This window comes from Aotus nancymaae, unplaced genomic scaffold (assembly GCF_030222135.1).
Source record: "Aotus nancymaae isolate 86718 unplaced genomic scaffold, 86718_ANA_hifiasm-v0.15.2.pri h1tg000076l, whole genome shotgun sequence".
NCBI classification, from domain to species: Eukaryota; Metazoa; Chordata; class Mammalia; order Primates; family Aotidae; genus Aotus; species Aotus nancymaae.
In genome coordinates, this window is record NW_026988491.1 from 11,648,552 (window position 1) to 11,670,275 (window position 21,724).

At 51.2% G+C, this 21,724-nt stretch overlaps 1 protein-coding gene across 5 annotated transcripts; it reads right to left on the reverse strand.

The window, feature by feature from the left end:
* Positions 1-298: 298 nt before the first annotated feature.
* Positions 299-21,430, reverse strand: C1QTNF6 (C1q and TNF related 6). Of its 5 annotated transcripts, none has more exons than XM_064368010.1 (5): positions 21,388-21,430; positions 20,376-20,539; positions 16,824-19,288; positions 5,468-5,705; positions 299-2,886 (listed from the first exon to the last, which is right to left on the reverse strand). In XM_064368010.1, the coding sequence occupies exons 3-5, from the start codon at positions 16,884-16,886 to the stop codon at positions 2,339-2,341; spliced, it is 849 nt and encodes a 282-aa protein (XP_064224080.1). In that variant the 5' UTR covers positions 16,887-19,288; positions 20,376-20,539; positions 21,388-21,430; the 3' UTR covers positions 299-2,338. The 5 variants fall into 5 exon arrangements, with proteins under 5 accessions (XP_064224080.1, XP_064224078.1, XP_064224079.1 ...); XM_064368008.1 differs by lacking the exon at positions 21,388-21,430 and adding an exon at positions 20,920-20,987; XM_064368009.1 differs by lacking the exons at positions 20,376-20,539; positions 21,388-21,430 and having other exon boundaries at positions 16,824-16,953; positions 19,034-20,131.
* Between the last annotated feature and the right edge of the window lie 294 nt (positions 21,431-21,724).

The window sequence follows — 21,724 nt, forward strand, 5'->3', positions numbered from 1 at the left end:
GGTGCTCAGCTCTGCGCCACACAGTAGGCACTCAGTAGACGCTGAGCATGAGCACGGCACTCACGGGGCAACCTGGCATCCTTACGTCCACCGCATGGGGTAGATCACCATCATCCCCATTTTACAGACAGGAAACCGAGGTGCAGATGTGGGGGCTTACCCTAGGTCACGGCCAGAGAGCGAAACGGCAGACTCTGTGCTGGTTCCACTAACTCCAAGGTGCACGGGTTGTGTGACCCGGGGGCTGGTTTCTTTGTGGGCAGAGGGAGCAGAGCAGAAAGAACCAGTCTGAGTCGCCAAGGGGAGACAGCATTGTTTAATCATGCTGGACGGAAGGGCAGGGCATGGCCAGGTGGGGTGGTTGATAGCACCAGTCTTCCTGGCACTTGTCAGGCCCTGTTTCTCTCATCCGGCCATGGAGCTACAGCTCCCTTGGCTGAGCACCAGAGATCACCCCCCGGCACCTTGGCCCCAGAGTCCGCATGAGCACCGATGGGCAGAGGCCGCCTCCCTCTAGGGAGAAGAGCAGGCCACCTGGGTTTGGAAGGCTGGAGGGCCACCCCACCCTGAGAGAAGAAATGGAAGGCCCAGGGTCCCTCCTTTGCCTCAGCCTCTCCCAGTGAACGGAATATAGCCTGCTTCAGCTCCCCAGACCTGCTGAAGGCTCCAAAGCCTGGGGCTTCCGCCCTGGCCCTTTGCCTGCAGGTGTTTGTAGAGGCAGCACCAGGCCGGGGGAGGGCTCTGAGGTGAGCAGCTGCCCACTGGGGCCTTAGCACCTTGATAAAGCCTGCAGAGTCGGGGCACTGGGCCAGTGAGAGGGGAAGGAGGGGCAGAGAGCACCTGGGGACAGACATCAGAGTCTGAGGGCAGCTGGAGGTCCTGGGGAAACTGAGGCTCGGATGCCTTTGGTGGAAGGAGGTGAGCAAAGCCCTGGCAGATCCCTGGGAGGAGGCAGGAAGGGGATCTCAGTGAGGAGGGCAGGTTTCCTCACAGGCTGCTATATCAGCTGTGGGGAGAGCTATGGGTGTGGGCTCCATTCCTCGGGGACCCCTTCACCCTCAAAAGCCCCCACATTCCTGAGTCCTCTACTCACAGAACCCTTGACCTGGACAAGGCCCCCTGGGGTTTGCTTTAACGATGGACATTGGGCAGGTGGATGAGGAACAGGGAGGGGATACCTGCCCCTGCCACTGGGACCCCGTCCTGCCTGCCTTGGGGAGCAGTGGGTTATGGAGGACCAGCAGCACCTGAACACCGAGAACACAGACCCGTGTGAGCTGTGGATCTGCTTCAAAACCTGTGTACACATCTCTCCCTGCCTGGGCTGGACTGGCCGGTCACTGAGGCAGGGGCAGGGCCTGTGTCTGACGCTCTCACCCTTCCTGGGACCCGGCACAGAGTGAGTGCTCAGTGTTTGATGAGTGAATAAATGAATGGTGGCTGTGGTAGTGCAGGTGTGAGCAAGAGAAGAGGGGGAAGGGGCAAAGAGAACACAGCACAGGGAGCCCTGGAGGGATGAGAGAATTTAAGAATGTTGGGAGAGGCCAGGCTCAGTGGCTCATGCCTGTAATCCCAGCACTTTGGGAGGCTGAGGCAGGTGGATCACCTGAGGTCAGGAGATCGAGACCAGCCTGGCCAACAAGATAAAATCCCATCTCTACTAAAAATACAAAAATTATCCGGGCGTGTTAGTGGGCGCCTGTAATCCCAGCTACTAGGGAGACTGAAGCAGGAGAATCGCTTGAACCCAGGAGGTGGAGGTTGAAGTGAACCCAGATCACACCACTGCACTCGAGCCTGGGCAACAGAGCAAGACCCTGTCTCAAAAGTAAAAAAAAAAAAAGTTGGGAATATTCTAGAATGTGTGGAGGATTCTAGAATGTACAGAAAGTACTAGAATATTGAGAAAGTTTTAGAACCTGGTTGCTCTAGTGTGGTTCACAGACTGATAGATAGCATTAGCATCACCCAGGAATGTGTTAGCAATGCAGAATCCTGGACCCACTCAGACCTACTGAGTCAGAATCCGCATTTAACACGAACCCCTGGTGATTCACTTGCACATCCAAGTTTGAGAAGTGCTGGGCTACGAGGCTGGAAAAGTTCTAGAATATTTAGGTTAGAAAGTTTCTTAAAATAGGTCCAAGAGAGAAGAGAGGAGCAGAAATAGTCTGGGAGGGACGGCGACAGCCAAGAAAGAAGCAGGGTCTCTCCAGAACGCCAGGTCCCCAGGGACCTCCCTGGCCTTCCCACTTCACCGCCATGCAAACCAAGCCTGGCGGGTGATGGGGCCAGCCCCTGAGCTCTCCGGCCGGGAGGGTGGCCCAGACAGAGGCCCTCAGTCGTCCCCGGCCTTGATGAGGTGGCCGCTGAAGGTGATGTAGGTGTCGAAGTTGTTGCTGTAGATGGCATTCTCACGCTGGCTCTTGAAGAGCCGCACCCAGACTCGGTCCCCGGAGGCCAGGTCCAGCATCACGCTCTGGCTCTGCATGATGCTGCGGGCGTTGGGCTGCGCGTACAGGACCACAACCTCCTTCTCATTGTGCATGATGTGCACGTACGTGTCCTTGTAGTTCCAGCTGTGCACGTTGAGGCTGAAGAAATAGATGCCGCGCAGGGGAGCGGTGAAGTGGCCGGCATTCATGTCGAAGCACCCATCGAGGTTCACGAAGACCTTTTCGAAGAGCAGCGTCTTGAAGTCCTCGCCGCTGTGCAGGGCCTCCTTGCGGCCCACCGAGAAGGCGAAGAAGTGTTTCTGGCAAGGGGGGCCAGGGCTGCCCATCTCCCCCTTGTCGCCCTTGCTGCCCTGTGAGCCAGGCTCTCCTTGAGGACCATCCATGCCCCTGGACCCTGGGATACCCTTTGGGCCTGGGTCCCCTTTGTCACCTGTGGGGATAAGAAGGGGACAGTTCAGGGTGGATATCTGAGTCTGCTCCAGGGAGGTACCCACACTCATCTGTGAAGGCTCTGCCCCTGTCCTGGCTCAGAGAAGAAGCCAGGATTTATTTAGCACCTACTATATGCCAGACATTGCCTTCCCAAATGCCTACCTAAAGAAAACATGGCCCAGTGTGGTGGCTCATGCCTGTAATCCCAGCACTTTGGGAGGTCAAGGCGGGCAGATCATGAGGTCAAGAGATTGAGACCATCCTGGCCAACTTGGTGAAACCCCATCTCTACTAAAAATACAAAAATAAAAAAAAATAGCTGGGCATGGTGGTGTGCACCTGTAGTCCCAGCTACTCGGGAAGCTGAGGCAGGAAAATCACTTGAACCTGAGAGGCGGCGGTTGCAGTGAAACAAGATCATGCCACTACACTCCAGCCTGGAGACTCTGTTTCAAAAACAGAAAGGAAAACATCATGACCATCTTCACTTCACAGAGAGGTTAAGTGACTCCCCCAGGGCCACACAGTGCAGGAGCAGAAGAGGCAGGACTTAAAATGTGCTCTGTCCCCAGGGCAACTTGGCGTCCCCGCACCCAGCAGGGAGGGTCCGACTGTTGTCTCTGGGAGGCCAGGCCCAGGCCCCCGCCCCAGGGCCACGGCGCCACAGTCCAGGCTGGCGGGGATGTGAGGCGTGCTGGAATGCACTTTGGGGTTCTTACCCAGGGAAGAAACCAAGAAAAACACCTTCACCCACCTGGAGGAAAAGCCCAGGTTAGGAGCCAGGAAGCCCTTGGTTGGCCGTCCTGCCCCGTGTGACCTGGGGCACTCCATGGCTGGGGTCTCGGTTTTCTGGTCTATGTTTTACAGAGGATGATGTCCATCTCACAGGGGTGGTTGTGACCCCTCAACAAAATGTCCTATGGGAAAGCACTTTGCAACCTCTGCAAACAAGAGGCCAGCCAGCCCATCCCGACCTGCTCTGAGGTCTGGCAGCATGTACAATGGCCCCCAGGCAGGCGTGGCCCTGCCTGGCCCTTAGTCCAGGCTGACTTTCAACATAAGAGAAGCTGGTGGCCGCCCACGCCTGGAAGGAACCGACCTCACACAGCTCCCTGTCACCTGTCACAGGGCCTGGAGTCGCACCAGCAATCGCACCCTTGCATGGACTAGAAGGCCCTGTGTTTTCCACAGGTTGGGGACGGGGCAGAAAGGAGGACACAGTCCCTTGGGGTAGAAGCCCAGAGAGGGGAGCAGGGCAAGTCCACAGCTCTGCAGAGGTCCGGGCCAGGGCCTCGCTGGAGAACCGCCCCTCCCCTGCGCAACCCCAGATGGCGTGCAGAACGCTGGACAGCTCAGCCTGAGAGAGGGAAGGAGTAGAGGTGGCTAGGAGGAGGGGGGCTCTCTTCTTTTGACTAATAAGGTGGCAAGTTCAGGGCCGGGGAGAGAGACCAGCCTGACCTACTGGGCAAGGGAGCCAAAGAGTTGAGGCTGGGACCCAGGACTCCCAAAGCCAGCCCAGGGCCCCTCAGCCACGGCAGCCAACCCAGCTTCCAGCAGGCTGCTGAGCCGGGCCCAGGGAGGGGAGGGCAGTGAGGATGGCAGTGAGGAGGGGTCATCAGCAGCCGGGGACCTCTCCAACCCCATGCAGAAGGCTAAGCCGACCCTGGGGAAGCTGGGTGGGAGAGGGGGTGTGAGGAAGAGCAATGTCCTTTCCATGAAATCAGAGGACACGCCAGAGGACCACTGGCCGTGCAATGGGGTGGCCCCATGGACAGCTCAGGAACAAATAAATCCTGGCTCCGTCCATGACAGCTGCATGTCACCAGGGAGACTGAGTTCCCCATCTGCAAATTGGGAGGAATAGGAAAATACCAACCTCATGGGCTGTTGTGGACAGAGACGGAAGCTACAGGTGTCAAGGTAACCCTCAGCCACCACAGTCCCTGTGAGGGAAGCGAGTCCTCCGTGTCTGATTGAGAGAGTGGGAGCCAGCCCTACCTGGATGGCCCTGGGAGCCCCACAGGGCTGCGGGCTCTGACCCCTGGCCCCCGCTGGCTGTTCTCCACACGACATTAGAGGGATCCATTTGAAACCTGGGTGAGACCAAGTCTCTCTCCCACTCAAACCTGCCCCTGTTCCCACCCTACTCAGTGGAGCCCAAGTCCCTATGGTGGCTAGTGGTGACAGGTGCCCATGTGATCTGAGCCTGGTGCATCTCGAAGCCCTGCCTCAGGGCCTCTGCACCAGCCATGCCCTTTGCCAGGATGTGCCTCTGCCGCCTCCTATGAGCCTGTGCTCCGTGGGTCCTTCACTGACCACCCGTTTAATATGCAGCCTGCACCCCAGACCTGCACTCCTGAGGCCCCTTTTCCTTTCTCAGAACACTGATCACCATCGAACATTCCACTCTGCTAACTTAGCTGATGTGTCCCTTGCTCATGGCCTGTCTCCCCACCGAGAACCGGCGTGCACGTGGGAGCCATCTTGGTCTGGACTGGTTTCTGCCCTCCTTTCTACTCCCTCTACCTCAGCTCCCTGGCCCTCCCTGCCCACACCAGGCCCCGCAGGAGGGCACTCACCCTTCAGGATGGTGATGTTAATGTAGGGCCTGACCTCAGGCAGCGTGTGCGGGAGGACGGAGGAAGAGGCTGCGGACACATGGTCAGGAGCCAGGGGGTCCTCAGGGTCACAGCACCGTCGGCAGCTGCCGGCCACAGCTCTGTCCAAGGTGAGCTCCACCGCAGGGACCTCACACATCAGGAGAAAGAGCAGGAGCACTGTCGAGAGGGGACCCAGGGCGGCTGTCCCCATAGTGACCTGGAACAAGGAAGGAGGGACAGGAACTGAATTTCACTCAACATCTACTATGAGCAGATGCCCAGGGTGGGCGGGTGCTGCCTCCCCCTGCCAAAGGGATCCTGACCTAACGTGGGAAGCAAGGTTATTGTCCCCATTTATCAGACAAGAAGACTGAGATCTCCGCAGATCAGCAAGTTCCCTGAGACTAGGAAGGGACTGTGGCAGAGCAGGGCCTGGACGCCGAGTCTCCCGGCACCCAGTCCACGGAGGTTTCTGCCCCACACAGGTCTGGGAAGGAGAAGCCCCTCTGAAGACAGTCACAGCAGACAGCAGAAAGGGATCCCAGGAGGCCTTTGCCGGGGCAGGTGAGAAGATGCCCTAGCTGCCCATGGCTGGCAACCCAGGAGCCCGTCCAATGCTCTCCCGCCCTTGCACCTCCCTCTGGCATTGTCTTGCCACAGACTCCACTATTGCCAGCAAACACGTGTCCCCCAGCCCCCAGCAGGAGGACAGAGGTTAGTGGACGTGGGAGACAAACACGAAGGGTTCTGCAGGCTTTTCTCAGGAGGGGACAGGTGGCCCAGTCCACGCTTTGACGCGAGAACACCATAGTCCTGCCAAAAGAGATAGGAGAGTTTGTTTATCCTAGCAGACAGAGAGCGATGTCCATGAGAGTATGCGGGGTGGTGTGTGGTGATGGTGTCATTGCATCGCTGAGCAGTCAGGAGAAGGCATACTGGGGCCTGACTGCAGGCCAGTGCTAGCCTTTAGAGTGCCTTTGTGCAAAGTGAAGAAGGTGCCCTCTGGACAAATTAGAAATGATAAGAGTCCCCTTTGGAGGGAAGCGATGCAGAGGGTGTGCAGCTTGGCAAGGGCTGGCGCTAGCCCACCGCCCTGCTCAGCACCTTTGTGCAGTTAACAACCTATGCAACCCAACCTTATCCAGAAGCCCTGCAGGGAAGGCTCTGGAGAGAGTTCATTCATTGGGGCCGGGTGCGGTGGCGCACGCCTGTAATCCCAGCACTTTGGGAGGCTAAGGCGGGCAGATCACGAGGTCAGGAGTTCAAGACCAGCTTGGCCAATATGGTGAAACCCTATCTTTACTAAAACTACAACAACAACAAAAAATTATCTGGGCATGGTGGTGCATTCCTGTAGTCCCAGCTACTCAGAAGGCTGAGGTAGGAGAATCGCTTGAACCTGGGAGGCGGAGGATGCAGTGAGCTGAGATTGCACTACTGCACTCCAGCCTGGGTTACAGAGCAAGACGGTCTCAAAATAAAAAATCATTGGAAGTTGGTTATGTCAATCTTTGTAGACCTCCAATCAGATGCCATGGTGGTAGACTGGAATTAAGAGGTAGGACTAGGAGGTCGGAAAAACTCTAAAGGATCAGAAAAGTGCAAGTGTTGCTGAGGTTCTGTCTCTGGTCTCAGCCAGGAAAGGGTCCAGGGTTCCAGGAGAGAGGCAGGAAGCAGCCTGGACACCAGGCACTAGAGACAGGACTGGGTTGGGTGGGCAGGAAGCCGGGCAAAGACCTTTGAGGTGGTTCAGCTTCTGGGGGCTGGCGCCGAGTTATCGCAGGATCAGAAACTCTGCTTTTGAAAGCAGACTGGTTTTTACACTTCTGGCGTTTCTTTGTTTATTTCCTTTTTGTTCTCCTTTAACATTTAGTAGAATTCAAAAATATTTTTTCTGTGGTTAATACATGTAGAGAAGGTACAATTATTACTTTGTAAAATGCCACCTGATCTCAGCTGAGCACTGAGGTGAGGGCAGAGTTTTAAAGGGACAGGATGGTCAGGTGCAGTGAGTTATTCCTGCAATCCCAGCACTTTGGGAGGCTGAGGCAAGAGGATCACTTGAGTGCTGGAGTTTGAGACCAGTCTGGGCAACATAGTGGGACCCTGTCTCTATTTTTCAAAAATTAAAATTAAAAATAAATAAAGTAGCAGGAACTCTGCTTCACCCCTAGAACTGGGTGGTAGCAGCAGCAGAAGGGGGGTGGGCAGGAAGTCTCCAGAGCCACCTCCCTCTTCCTCGAGGTGACCCTTCCCAAGCTCCTAACCCTGGTTGGGTTCCTGGTTCTGCTCACTAAGGAAGTCAAATCCTCAGAGATCAACATCCTCCCTGTCTGAAACTACCATCCTCTACTTTTGCTTATAAATAACAAATCCCAGTGGCTTTGAGAAGAGCGACATTTCCTTCCTTTTCCCAGCCATATATATAACCTCATGAGAAAAGCTGAGGTCTTCGAGTCAGATCTGAGACCTAGAACAGTTTGCAAGCTGTGTGATCTAGGGCTAGCGGCTGAACCTCTCTGGGCTTCCTGCTCCTTGACACAAGGAGATGACACCACCATCTCCTTCCCAGGAAGTACTTCAATGCAGGGAAAGTGCTGCCTTGTAAAAGACTTAAAAAAAAAAAAAAAAAAGTGTGCTCCCATCTCTTCCCTGTGCCTGCATGGGATGGGAAGGAGAACTTCTCCCAGAGGACTGGCATGGATTGGGAGCATTTCTGATTCCTATTGGCCCCAGCCAGATGGGAGTCAAAGGCTGTGAGACACAGAACCATGGCCTGGGAGCAGGAATCAGGAAGCTGTTAATAAGGAAGAATAACCACAGCAAGAATCACGAACTAGCTCTGGGGGAGGGTGCCAGGCAGGGACCCTGTGTAGGGACCAAGCCACAGGGAGGACTTTTGGGGTCCTTACCTCTTCCAGTGGGGAGCTGGGACCTCTTTGGGGAGAGAATGGCAAGGCAACTTTTCTCAGTCCAGGCAGGCTATGCAGAGCTGAGTTTGTGTGTGTCTGGGCAGTGCTGTGCCCGGGCAGGGGCGGGCAAAAGCCGGGAGCAGCGGAGCGCAGCCCTCAGCCAGAGGCAGGAGGAAATGTGGAGGGAGAGCCTGAAGAGGCTGTCCCAGTCAGAGGGAGAGAGCAGGGCCCCAGATGCTTCCAGGAAGCAGGAGGGAAGAGAGGAATTCCAGGCTCTGACCCCAGCCCCCAAGCTGAGGAGCCTCTGGTCACTCACCCTGTGTCCTGTGGCCTCCCCGGGCGACTCACGGACCCTGAGCCACTGCATGGCCTCTGACTCCTTGGCCCATGTCTGCAATACTAACTTGTTGCTGGCCCAGACCCCCAGGCTCAGCAGAGGAGGGAGAGAGGAGAGGATGGAGGGAGAGAGAGTGGAGGGAGGGAGGGCGGAGGGAGTGGGCAGAGTTGCTTCCCACTTCCCCTCCTCCCTCCTCCCTCCCCTTCAGCCTCTGGGTTCTGGGAGATAAAGGGAGACAGGGATTTCCTTTGCTTAACTCTTTGGTGGTCCAGTGGAGTCTTGTTTTATTCAAAGGCCTAGCAAGTCAGAGCAGGAAGGAGTCTGAGGCCCCCTGATGATTGGGAAACTGACACAGGGATGGGGCACAAGAGCCCCGAGGTTGCTCAGGAAGGGGGCAAGAAGCCCTGAATCCAGCCTGAGCTAAAGGGCTCAATTGCTCTGAGTCACAGAGGCAGGGTGGGTACCAGAAAAGGTGCAAGTGTTGGCCCTCCAGCCACAGGCTAGAACCCTGGCCCTGCTACCAGCGACGTAGCCAGACACATTGTCTCTGCATTCCAGAACTGCAGTCCTCAGCTCCCTTTGTGCCAGACACCTGGGAGGGCTTCATCCGGGTTTGCTGGGTGAAGGAGCAGGCTGATTTCCTCAGGTATCATGCAGATGTTAGAAAGGAGTCCTGATCCAGCCCCCAAGAGGGGATTCTTAGATCTTGCACCAGAAAGAACGTGAGGCAAGCCCACAGAACCAAAGTGAAAGCAAGCGTATTAGAAAGGCAAAGAAACAAAAGAACAGCTGCTCCACAGGCAGAGCACCCTCAGCACTGCTAGCTGGCTATTTTTATGGTTATTTCTTGATGTATGCTAAACAAAGGGTGGATTATTCATGAGTTTCCCAGGAAAGGGGTGGGGATTTCCTGAAGGTGAGAGTTCCTCCCCCTTTTAGACCATATAGGGTGATTTCCAGACATTGCCACGGTATTTGTAACTGTCATGGTGCTAGTAGAAGTGTCTTTTAGCATGCTGATGAATTATAATTAACATACAATGAGCAATAAGGATGACTAGAGGTCACTGTCATTACCATCTTAGATGTGGCAGATTGTTTACCTCATCCTGTTTATCAGCAGGGTGTTTATGACCTGTATCTTGTGATACCAGTCCTGCCAACTTCCTATGTCTTCCCGTGACTAAGAATGCCTAACCTCCTGGAAATGCAGCCCAGTAGGTCTCAGCCTCAGTTTACCCAGTCCCTATTTAAGATGGAGTTGCCCTGTTTCTTCCCTACTCTCTTTTACAAGGGAATCCTTAATCTAAAGGGTTGTAGAGAGACAAAGATCCATCGTCTGTAACTTCTTCAGGCTGAATAGGGCCGATGACATTCCTGCCTAACTATTAGAGTCTCTTGTGTTCATGTTGAGCAGAGTTCAGTAAGAAAGTGTTGGTATGTTCAGAATTATTCATAAGTCAGGGTCCTAGCAAAAGGTGATATCTGGAAGATCAATGTGTTCAATTTAAGAAAGCACTGAGTAAGCTTATCGTGCATTCTTACACAAAGAGTATAACAGCCATATATTCCACAACAGCAAAGTAAAATAAGTAAAATTATCCCAAGTAGACTAAATAAGAAGGCTTTCTGTGACCTGGGCAATGGTTGGAAACGAGCTGATATGAGTGGCTAGCTGATTCCAATTCATGCGCAGAATTAGATACTGATCCAGATTTTTATGTTACCCATCCCTCTTGTTTCTGATGAGAAGCAGTCAGGAGATGACTGTTTGGGTCACAGAAATAAGCAAGGTCAGTCTAAATTGCAGAAAAAACTCAAAAACAATGAATGAGACTAGAATGTAATGACAGGTGAACCATATTTTTTGAAACATCACTTTTCTCTCTCCAGTCTCCTATTTTTTATTAAAAACAAATCATGGTAGGAACAATTTATTTGCAAAATAAGCTTTAGTCTTATTATACTTGCTTCATTCTTTGCATAAAGTGCAGCAAGTACAATTATTTGCCATAGAGGCTCCTTTTAAAATTGGCTGTGATGGAACTTTGTTTCATAAGGCATCTTAGATTAGATGTTTTAAAGCCTTGAGCCCAGCCACGGATTGAGCTATGCCTGCAAATACCTGTATGCGTTAGATAAATTCCTCTCCTCTTGAGGTCCCAAGATAACTTGGGGCTCCTGGGCATGTCAGAAAGTTACATTCTTTACTTACTACAGATCAGGAACCATGTGCAGGGACTTCATACACAAGGTATGAGACCAGTTTTTCCAAGGGGCTTTTATTGGCTCTATTAATCCACTTTCATTCCTTAAAGCAGTCTGTTCATATTTGAAAGTATGCCATTCCAGTCAAACCCTTGTAAAATAACCAGTTTCTCCAATTGTGTTCTGTTACAAAAAGAAAGAAAGAAAGAAAGAGAGAGAGAGAAGAAAAACAGATTCTTACTGCACTAATGCAAATAACCATATTGCCATAAGTTAAGAACACTCACAAATAGTTTCCAAATTCTGGAGAAATCAGGTAGAGAGAAAAAAAATATATTCTGAATTTTGTTTTTGGACAAAAACCTTGTTTTATACTCCTTATAGGAGCATACTTTATTCAACTGTTAAAAGCTGAAAACAGCTCAAAAAGAGGGAGTTTCTTGACTGTGAAAAACAAAACAGAAAGATCAACGTTTCAAGCAAAAAGTCATAAAAGATTACTTCAGTCTTTTATTAGTTCAGTCTATGTAATTAATTCCTGTTTTGTTTTGATATATATGTGTTAGTTTTCCCAGACAGTCTTGGATGTTGTTTTCTTTCTCCCTGCATTTAAAAGTACTCATCAAAGTCCTACAGCTGATTATAAACCCCCTTTCTAAGAGGAAAAAAAAAAGATAATGAAAAGACAATTGCCTATGGATGCCAAAAAGGCTTAGGGCAGCCATGGTTAAATAAATTAATTTCATTGAGTAGGAAATTTGGATACCTCTGTGGCATACAATAACTTAACAATTATAATTATTATTAATAATGTAATTAAGTCATATCAGAATTATAGGAGTTTCCCATAATTTTGGAACACATAACAATAACATAGTTATATACAAATACAGCCCAAAGAAAGCCAAACACAGTTTCATACTTGACAATGTTTCCTGTATTATTTTAATGTACCAAATAAGCCAAATATGTCCTCTTTGGACTTAAGGGGGCCTAATATCTAAAGGACTAATCAGGTTAGAAAAAGACAGAACTTAGAACTTGATTTGGAAAAGTTTGTCAAATATCAAAAATTTAAAACATTTGATACTATAAAATAGCATCCCAGGTCACCATAAGTCATTTATTTGGCCAAAACAACTCAAATATGTTTTTAAAGGCAAAAACCTTTACTCACTGTTTTTCTTCTCTTTCTTTTTTTGGGAAGAAAGTCTTCAGGAATACTTAGCTTTCCCACTCCCCCCGCCCCAAAAAACTGTCTCTTTTCTTTCCCTTCTTTTTTCTATAGCTTATTCAAAAGGCAAACAAAAATCTTTAATTATTTTTCAGCAACACATGAAAATCTTGTTCAAGAGAGAAAGTCAAATTTTACCTTTGCATTTGTGTGCTATTAATGTCAAACTCAATTCATGATAAAGCCTTATGGACAACTCTATCCAATTTCAATGTTTGACCATGAAGTAAGATTCTCATAAACCTTTTATAGCTCTTTACAATTTTCTTGTTAAAGAGTATACCAGTGCTCTAAGAAAACCCCATTATACTTTTATCCATATTTAATTTATGAAAAAACGGAATAATATCCCTTTAACGTTAGCCAATAGATTCACACAGAATTTCTTTTACAAGATTAATCTTTCACGAACCTTCCACAACTTGCTCAAACCTTCAGCTTTATCCTACCTAACTTAAAACAATCCTTTAGCCCTCTAAAGTGGGGGAAACAATCCACATTCTCATGCTTCCTTCTAATCTTTTTACCAAAAGTACATTCTACTTTCCTTACACACCTTGCATATATAACTGTTTGTCCAGTAGTCTCAATTACGTATGTTACAATGTTAACTCTTAGCAACTTTTATTTTTGGCAAAAAACCTGGTAAGTAAGCCATTTTAATTATGTTCCAAGTGTGGAGCCTAGGACACAAGGCAGAAGGGCAGATAAGGTCTGACTCTTTCCAGCATAGCTGGGGGCATGGCTAACTTGACAAGTCCCAGGCCTTATCTAGAATCTAATGACCCCAAAGCAGGTAAGCTGGACAATTTTCAAAAGTCAATGATGCAATTTATGACCTCGAGGCATTTAGCACACCTAATATCTGACCTGCCTAATTTAGACCAAATGTCTAAATTTTGAATATTTTAATTTTACCAGTAATCTTTAAAACTGTCTTTATTTCCCAAAGATTATTAAAGTCATGTGAACCAAAAGGTGTTACTGTTTCTATTTTTTCCGACAAAATATTTGATTTAAGCACTTATTATTTGTAAGCCAATTAATCAGAGCTTTTTCATATTATCAACATCACACACACAACACATATAAATACACAGACAGAAGATCCAGTAGTCGTAAGATTTTTCATTTGCCAGTTTTTAAGTTTCTTTTTTTTTTTTTTGAGACGGAGTCTTGCTCTGTCACCAGGCTGGAGTGCAGTGGCGCAATCTCGGCTCACTGCAACCTCCACCTCCTGGGTTCAAGCGATTCTTCTGCCTCAGCCTCCTGAGTAGCTGGGACCACAGGTGTGTGCCACCACGCCTGGCTAATTTTTGTATTTTTAGTAGAGACAGGGTTTCACCATGGCCAGGATGGTCTCGATCTCTTGACCTCATGATCTTCCCGCCTCGGCCTCCCAAAGTGCTGGGATTACAGGCATGAGCCACTGCGCCTGGCCAGTTTTTAAGTTTCTTAATTCGATTACTGACTTCAGGGTGGTGCCTTTCAAGGAACAGGGCCAGGAAACCCTGCAGTTTCTAAGGCCTAAAAGTAGGCACAGCTGAAGGCAAAACAGATGCCCAAAATTAAGAGTTCCATTTTTTTTTTTTTTTTTTTTTTTTTTTTTTTGAGACGGAGTTTCGCTCTTGATACCCAGGCTGGAGCGCAATGGCGCGATCTCGGCTCACCGCAATCTCCGCCTCCTGGATTCAGGCAATTCTCCTGCCTCAGCCTCCTGAGTAGCTGGGATTACAGGCACGCGCCACCGTGCCCAGCTAATTTTTTGTATTAGTAGAGACGGGGTTTCACCATGTTGACCAGGATGGTCTCGATCTCTTGACCTCGTGATCCACCCGCCTCGGCCTCCCAAAGTGCTGGGATTACAGGCTTGAGCCACCGCGCCCGGCCAAGAGTTCCATTTTTATACTGGATCCTGGATCCCAAAGAGAGGGAATAAGCCCATCCCCCATGGGATTCTTATCTCTCAATGGAGGCTGGGGATGCTTCCATACATTTTCTAGGTGGCCAAGAGCATGCTTTTCTGATCCAAATGTGCAAAGGGCCAAGGATCCCCCCATAACTGCCATTAGCTATCCCTAAAACTATATTTCCCACCTAGTTATTACATAGCAAGGCTAAAAGCTCTCTTACAATGCAAACTAATTTCTGATATCCCCAAAAGTCAAAACTGTCAGATAACACAATGCGAAACATAACAGAGCCTTATATTTTGAGAGGGGTCTATCTGCTTTCAGTTCCTGGGGGTCCATGAGGAAAATAGAGGTATCTCCCAAAATGGGGTCTGTGGCACCTCCTGTTTTTCCTGAGGAGTCCCAGGCTATTAAAATTTATCTTAGGTCCTCTCAGGCGGGGCATCAAGAGTGGCAAGAAAACAAAATGGAGAAAACAATTCAGTCGACTGACAAGAAAAACTTTTTTCAGAAAAATAAGATCCAAGAAGAGAAAAAAAACCATAAAGGCCTTTTCAATGTATGTATAGCTTGGATATCCATTTTTAATTAAGCTGAGTTTTAACCAAATCTTGTTACCAGACTCCAGCCAGGACAAACAGCCAATATTTCTGGCTTTTGAACTTCACAAACAGTAGTCTCCCAGGTGAAACCAGTAAGCTTTAACTAAGGTTATGACTTAACCCAGGTATATGAGGTATTTTCAAAGAGGTAATAAGCAGTTTTTACCAGATCTAGACTTGCCAAAGATAGCTCAGAGAAAGAAAATTCAAATGAGAAGTCAGAAGCTGTTTATGGAGGGGAAGAGAATCAATAAATGGCAAAGGTCACATAGATATTAAACCAGAAAGGACTCATTCCCTAAGGCGAGAATTGAACCTGGGTCCCCATTGTGAAAAGACAAAGCCTTAGCTACTGAGCCACAGAACTGGATAGCTTTTGTTATTTTTCCTCGAAGGAGACTAGAGAAGCCAATTTCAAGCTTGCAAAGGCTGTCAACTGCTCAGGATAATTTTTACGGCTATCACGTGAACCTCCAGCTTCCTGTCCTCTGGATGATGGAGACTAAGAGAAAGAACTCCCACATGGTCACAAGGTTAAACTCCCAAGGACATAAAACAAACAAGACAGAAACTTCATGTAGTTTTTATTTCAGGGACCTTCCACAAAGTTTTTAACTGACCAGTTTGCTGGGCCAACTTGAATAATAGGCTTATAGGGGTCCCAGGCCCACATTCTATCCTACAGTACCTCTTTTTAGGACGGATTGACACAGAAAGATAAATTCATAGCACAAAGTACAACAGATTCTGTAAAGCTTAAGACTAGCCCCCACAAATCCTTTTTCTTTCTTTTTCTTTTTATTTATGTATTTATTTATTTTTGAGACAGAGTCTTGCCCTGTAGCCCAGGCTGGAGTGCAGTGGTGCGATGTTGGCTCACTGCAACCTCTGCCTCCCAGGTTCCAGTTCAAGCAATTCTCCTGCCTCAGACTCCCAAGTAGCTGGGATTACATGCCTAGCTAATTTTTGTATTTTTAGTAGAGACAGGGTTTCACCATGTTGGCCAGGCTGTTCTTGAACTCATGACCTCGTGATCCACCTGCCCCGGCCTCTCAATGTGCTGGGATTACAGGGGTGAGCCACCGTGCCCGGCCACCTTTTTCTTATTCCTCAAATTCCTCACAGGAGAGACAAACGGTGATTTTGTATCATTTATTCAACCAGTTTGCACAAAGAGAGGGAGGCCAGAAGCCTGACTGGTAAGAAATTCTTACCCTTTGCCAGCACGCCAGGCTTCTGGGTTCCCTTTCTCTGTGTGGCTTTAATGGCCCTGCCTGCTGTGCCATTGCTATGGGGGCCAAGCCACATTACAAAAGAAAATCGTCTTTTCCATTTCATGAAACCACAGGCAAAAGTCTCTGAATTTTTAAGATGCCGCCCAACTGCATGGGGAAACCCAATTAACATTAAATGTTAATTCACGTTAATATTTCCCATTCCAGGTAACCAGCCGCCCCAGTCAGTGCCCAACATCCACCTGGCAAGGCTCAAACTTGCCCTCAATGTCCCTTGTCATCTTCGATCCTCTCTAAGTGGGGTGGAATGGCCTCCAACCAGGAATTTCAACGTGTGGTCTCTGGGCAAGATGGAAGAGTGGACAGTCACCCTGAGTGACAGAAAGGATAAGAAAGAGAAAGGAGAGGGGAAGAAAAGCATTGCCTGCCGGAAGGTGGAGAAGGCTAGGAGCTAAGGGAGGCCCGAGGAAGAACCACCCATTCCATCAACACCGGATGGGAGGTTCAGGCGGTCGCTTGTCAGTAGCGAAGTTATCTTTTCCAGCAATCCCATCAGCTCTGAAGTTGCCCCCTTTAGGGAGAAGAAAGCTCCCCACATCCCATGATCCTGTACATGCCTAATCCTGTCACCCACAGCTGTCAGCAAACAGTGCAAGGCAGATTAATCCAAAGACAATAGGACTTTCATCTCTCCTCACCAAGGCACTTTATCAAGGGGGACCTCTAGCCCCCTAAATCTTAGGAAAGACTCCAACCTTCTAAAGTTAGGCCTCTAACCCAATTTCTGACAACCATCCTTGCCTTTTACTAAGAGGGGCCCTTAACCCCCATTTCTTTGGAGGGACCCTAAACCAAATCCATACCTGACGCGGGATAAAATACCCCACCACTTACCCGAGGCTGGACAATCGGTGCTGTAGTCTGTTTCCTCTGGGCCGGTGGTTTCTCTGATATCATCCCTTCGTGGTTCACCAGACAAATGATACTAGACAGGGGTCCCGATCCAGACCCCAAGAGAGGGTTCCTGGACTCTCACAAGAAAGAATTTGGGGTGAGTCCACAGAGTAAAGTGAAAGCGAGTTTATTAGAGAAGTAAAGAAACAAAAGAATGGCTACTCCATAGGCAGAGCACCCTGAGGGCTGCTGGTTGGCTATTTTTATGGTTATTTCTCGATTATATGCTAAACCAAGGGGGGATTATTAATGTTTTCCAAGAAAGGGGAGGGCATTTCCCCAGAACTGAGACCTCCTCTCCCTTTTAGACTGTATAAGGTAATTTCTGGACATTGCCCTGGCATTTGTAAACTGTCATGGTGCTGGTGGGAGTATTATAATTAGTATATAATGAGTAACAACAATGACCAGAGGTGACTTTCATCACCACCTTGGATTTGCTGGGTTTTGGCAGGCTTGTTGGCCACATCCTGTTTACCAGCAGGGTATTTATGACCTGTACCTTGTGAAACCAGTCCTGCTGACCTCCTATCTCATCCTAAAAATGACTAAAATGAGGAAAAATGCCTAACCTCCTGGGAGTGCAGCCCAGCAGGTCTCAGCCTCATTTTACTCAGCCCCTAGTCAAGATGGAGTCGCTCTGGTTCCAACGCCTCTGACACAGGGCCAGGGCAGCAGCCAAGTCGCTTCCCCATGCCCCAGCCCAGCTACCAAAGTCATCTTCCCCTGACTGCAATCCTGCCCTTGTTACTAACTCATTCTGGTCTTCTAGAACTATTCCCCTGTGGAAATGACCCCCAAGAAGTTCATAGGAGGGTAGCCTGTGTGCCTCTGGGTCTGGGCAGGGTCCTGCCTCAGTTTCCTTTTTGTTAGGCTAAAGTTGGGCAAAGACTCTCTGCCCTGGCTTCCTGGGACCCAGGACTCCTGTATAAAGATGGTCTCAAATGTCCCTTGCCCTTCCCCAAGGGATCTGGTGGGTTCTGGCTGGCTTGTTTACTACATCTCCCTATTCCACGTTTCTTAGGGACTTCTGCCTGAGCCAGGTCTCATCTCTCCAGGAGCTTTTGGCCCCCAAAGGGTGTTTATATCTATTACTTCAACTAGTCCTAGGGAGCTGGAGTCAGGCTGCTAAAGTGACTTGCCCAAGGTCACATAACTGGTGGAGAGGAGCAAAGCCCCCCTACAAAAAAGAAGACTCACCAACCTGATGGAGTTCCCTCGGGGCTTGGGCATGGGCATGGAACAAAGCGTGCAGATCAGGGCCATCCCCAGGAGGAGGAAGGTGCAGGAGTGCAAGGACCCCAGGGGGAGGGGGATATATTTAAACCTAGGGCTTTGGGTGCTAAATCCCAGTCCCTACGCACAGCTGGGCAAAACGTGGAGGATGGGATAGCCTCTGGGCTGTGTGTCCTCAACCAGGACTCATCCTTGGGCCTCCAATTTCCAATGTATTTGGGGGATAATCAAACAGAAGAATATGAAGTCTGGAAAGATCCTCAGAGATGATCTCATCTGATTCTTTCATCTGACCAGCAGGGACACTGTGGCCCAGGGAGGATTTCTCTTTGGCCCAAAGGTCAAGTAGCAGACTGGAGTCCAAGCTAGGATGACAGCCAGACCCTCCTAACCTCCAGCCTTGTGGTGTTGCCCCTCCCACACCAACCTGGAATCCCCCAGGTCATCCATTCAGTGGTGCAAAGGGGCCCCAAGGAAAGCAGACTGAAGGACTGTGGCCGCTGGGAACACCCAAAGGCCTGCACTGACCCTGCCCTCTACGTGGCCCTGCCTCAGGCAGCATTCCCAGGGCGCAGAGCCAGGGCTGCAGACACAGGGAGCCAAGGGGAGCCTCCCTCCCTGCAGCCTCTAAGGAAAAAGGGTTGAGTCGGCAGCACTGGAGAAAGAGACAGCTCCTGGCTGGCTCCAAGCCTTGGGGCTTAGAAAACTGACCTTCTGAGGAAAGGGGGATGGAGAGAATGATCAATGGGACTTGGGGAGAAATAGGCTGGGGACACAGGAATGGTTTTGTCAAGGGCCAACTGTGCGCCTGGCAGTGTGTCCCACGCCGCCCTCAACAGCTCCTCAGCAGGGAAGAGCTGCTTACCCTACTTCACAGGTGAGGAGGCTGAGGTCTGGAAAGGCAGGCAACTCACCAGGTTCCAGGGCCACCTCATTTGGCTCCCAGGGCATGCAACGCCCCAGAGAAGGGCCTCCTGTTCCTCTAGGTGCAGGGCAGCTGGCTGGAGTCAGAGCAGGCAAGAGAACAGAACTCTGGGATATTACACTTTAGTGTTTTCCCTCCCACTTGCTTTCACCATGCCTGAAAATTCCTCCATTCATGCGTCATCCGTTGGTGTCCCAGCCTTTCTGATGATCTCCTCAGCTGGTCAGATGGCCTGGAAACAGAGCTGCAGCCCCAGGGCAGAAAAACCTGGATGATGACTCAATTCCCTCTCCCAGATGTATGACCTTGGGCAAATTTACCTCTCTGAGCCTTGTTGTGCCTGGGCCGGATAAACATGGGGCGGCCAGGACCATGTGAGCTGACTGGTAGAATGTCCAATGGGGGCACTCCCCACTAGTCACCCATCAGTAAGGGGTGTGTGCCCTTTCTCAGGTACCCTGGGACCCAGGACAACAGCATGACCAGGAGGAGTGTGGGCCCAGGGTGGCTCTCATCACCCTGCTATCACCCCCAGCAGCAAAGGAGGAACCTCAACGCAGAAAGCCAGGGTATGGGCCCTTTCCCCAGGCACCTCCACCCTTTCCCCTACCCCTAGGACGGAGGGCTTTCGCCCCACCCATTCTGAGGGCCTTCCATGTCTTGACTCCTCTAATCCTTCCAACAATGCTCTGAGGTAGGCACACGTGTTAACTCATCTGTCTATTTTACAGAGGAGACAAGATGAAGCACAGACTGACACAGCAGGATGTGGTCAACAAGCCTGCTAAAACCCTGGCCACCATCCTGCACTCGCCCACGTTACAGCCCGGGGTCAGGAGAGGATGTGAAAATAGGCACATTCGAGCCAGTGCTTATAAAGCACCGCGCGCTTCACGTATTTAAAAAATAAAATGCGTGCCTGTCAGAAAAGGAGACAGTACGGTAAACATGATGATTCCTGGCTTCTGCTATGGAGGCTGAGTGGCCGCCAGTCACAGATCTAATTGTTCAAGTGCAGAGATCAGTTTCAACAAAGGAAGACGCGAGCGCCTCCTGCTGGACAGAGTCGCCGCGCCTGGGAACCTGGGAGGCTACCCGGCTCCAGCCCCGGCTCCAGCCCCAGCCCCGGCCCCGGCCCCGGCCCCGGCCCCGGATCCCGCCCCGGCTTCGGACCCCGGACCCCGGACCCCGGACCCCGGACCCCCACCGTCCCACTAGCCCGTCCCACCAGCCCGTCTCCCCCTCAGGGAACTTTGGGGCAGGCCGGGGCGCCAGGCACTCGTTTCTTCCTCCAAACCCCCGCAGTCCCCGCAGCACCCTCCAGCACACACCGGCTTCCTCCCGCGGGCACAGCCCCGGGTCTTGTTCTACCGAATCCCCCACGTTGACCAGTCCAGGGGCCGGGTAAAGTTTCGCTCTCCGGACCCGGTTTCCCCGTCCTGGGCTTTCAGTAACGCGCGTCGGATCCCAAAGGTGTTCAGCGGAGTTGGGCGGTCTGTCAGGTTTTACAAAGGGGAAACTGAGTCAGGAGAGCGCCAGCGCTGCGCCAGGCACTCGGCCTCAGAGGGAAACCTACTGATTGTTGGAGGGGAAACCGAGACTCAGGGACACCGAGGGGCAGCAACTTCCTCCCCCGACACGACCGACCAGCGGCAGAGCCAGCAGGTTCCGGCTTGCGGCCGGGACCAACCTCTCCCCTTCTCCCTGCAAAAGGAAGGGGAACGACGCCCCAACGCCAAGCTCGGGGAGCCCCTCCCTCTCCACCCGCTTTGGCCTCAAGCCCTGGCTCGTGGCTCCCTTTGCACAGCCTAGGGCCCAGGCAAGCGGGACCCCCACCGCCAGGGCAGCACCAAGGACCCAGGGCCGAGGGCCCACCTCCTCGGCCTACACTCCAAGGCCTCGCGCCAGGAGGACTGAGCCGCAGCCGCGCCGGGGCAGGGCCTTGGCGCTTCCGGCGCGGAGCGAAGCCGAGCAGATCCGAACAAAGCCGAATCTGGCCGAGTGGTGCCGAATGCAGCCGAGCAGAGCCGAGCCTGGCCAGGTGGAGCCAAGTGTCGCCGAATAGAGACGAGTCCAGCGGCGCGCAGCTGCGGGTCGACACCACGTGGCGACTGGGCGAGGCCTGAGGACCTGCGGCGCCCTCTGCCGGGCCTGGGGAGCACAGAGCCACCCGCCGCCCTGCGACAGGCAGCCCTGCGACAGGCCGGTGAGATGGGCGTGGAGCCCATTTTCCAGATGAGGAAACTGAGTCTACGAGAGGTTTTTGAGGCTGGCTCAAAGGCACTCAGAGCTAAGAGATTGTGGCGCTGGGGTTCAGACCCGATTGCATGGCGGAGAGCTCACCTGCTACTGCCGCCCACGAAACGGGCATCGTGCATTTGTTCCGTTCCCTCCCTAGTAGCTGCGGTTTGAAACGGCCCAGCAGGGAGAGCCCCTCCCTTCTGAAGAGCAGGCGCAGGGTCCTGGCTGGAGTTCAGAGGCTACCCCTGATCTTACAGAGGGAGAGACCAGGCGCCCTCTGGGGGCTGTCGAGCCAGCAGTTCTCCTGAGCAAATATTGACACATTTGCTGGCCATTGAAGCGGACAGAAGGGTGGAGAGGCCACATCTCGGCTCTTCTGCTGGGCTCCGATACACCCCACTCCCACCGCAGGCCTCAGTTTCCCCACCTGTAAGATGGT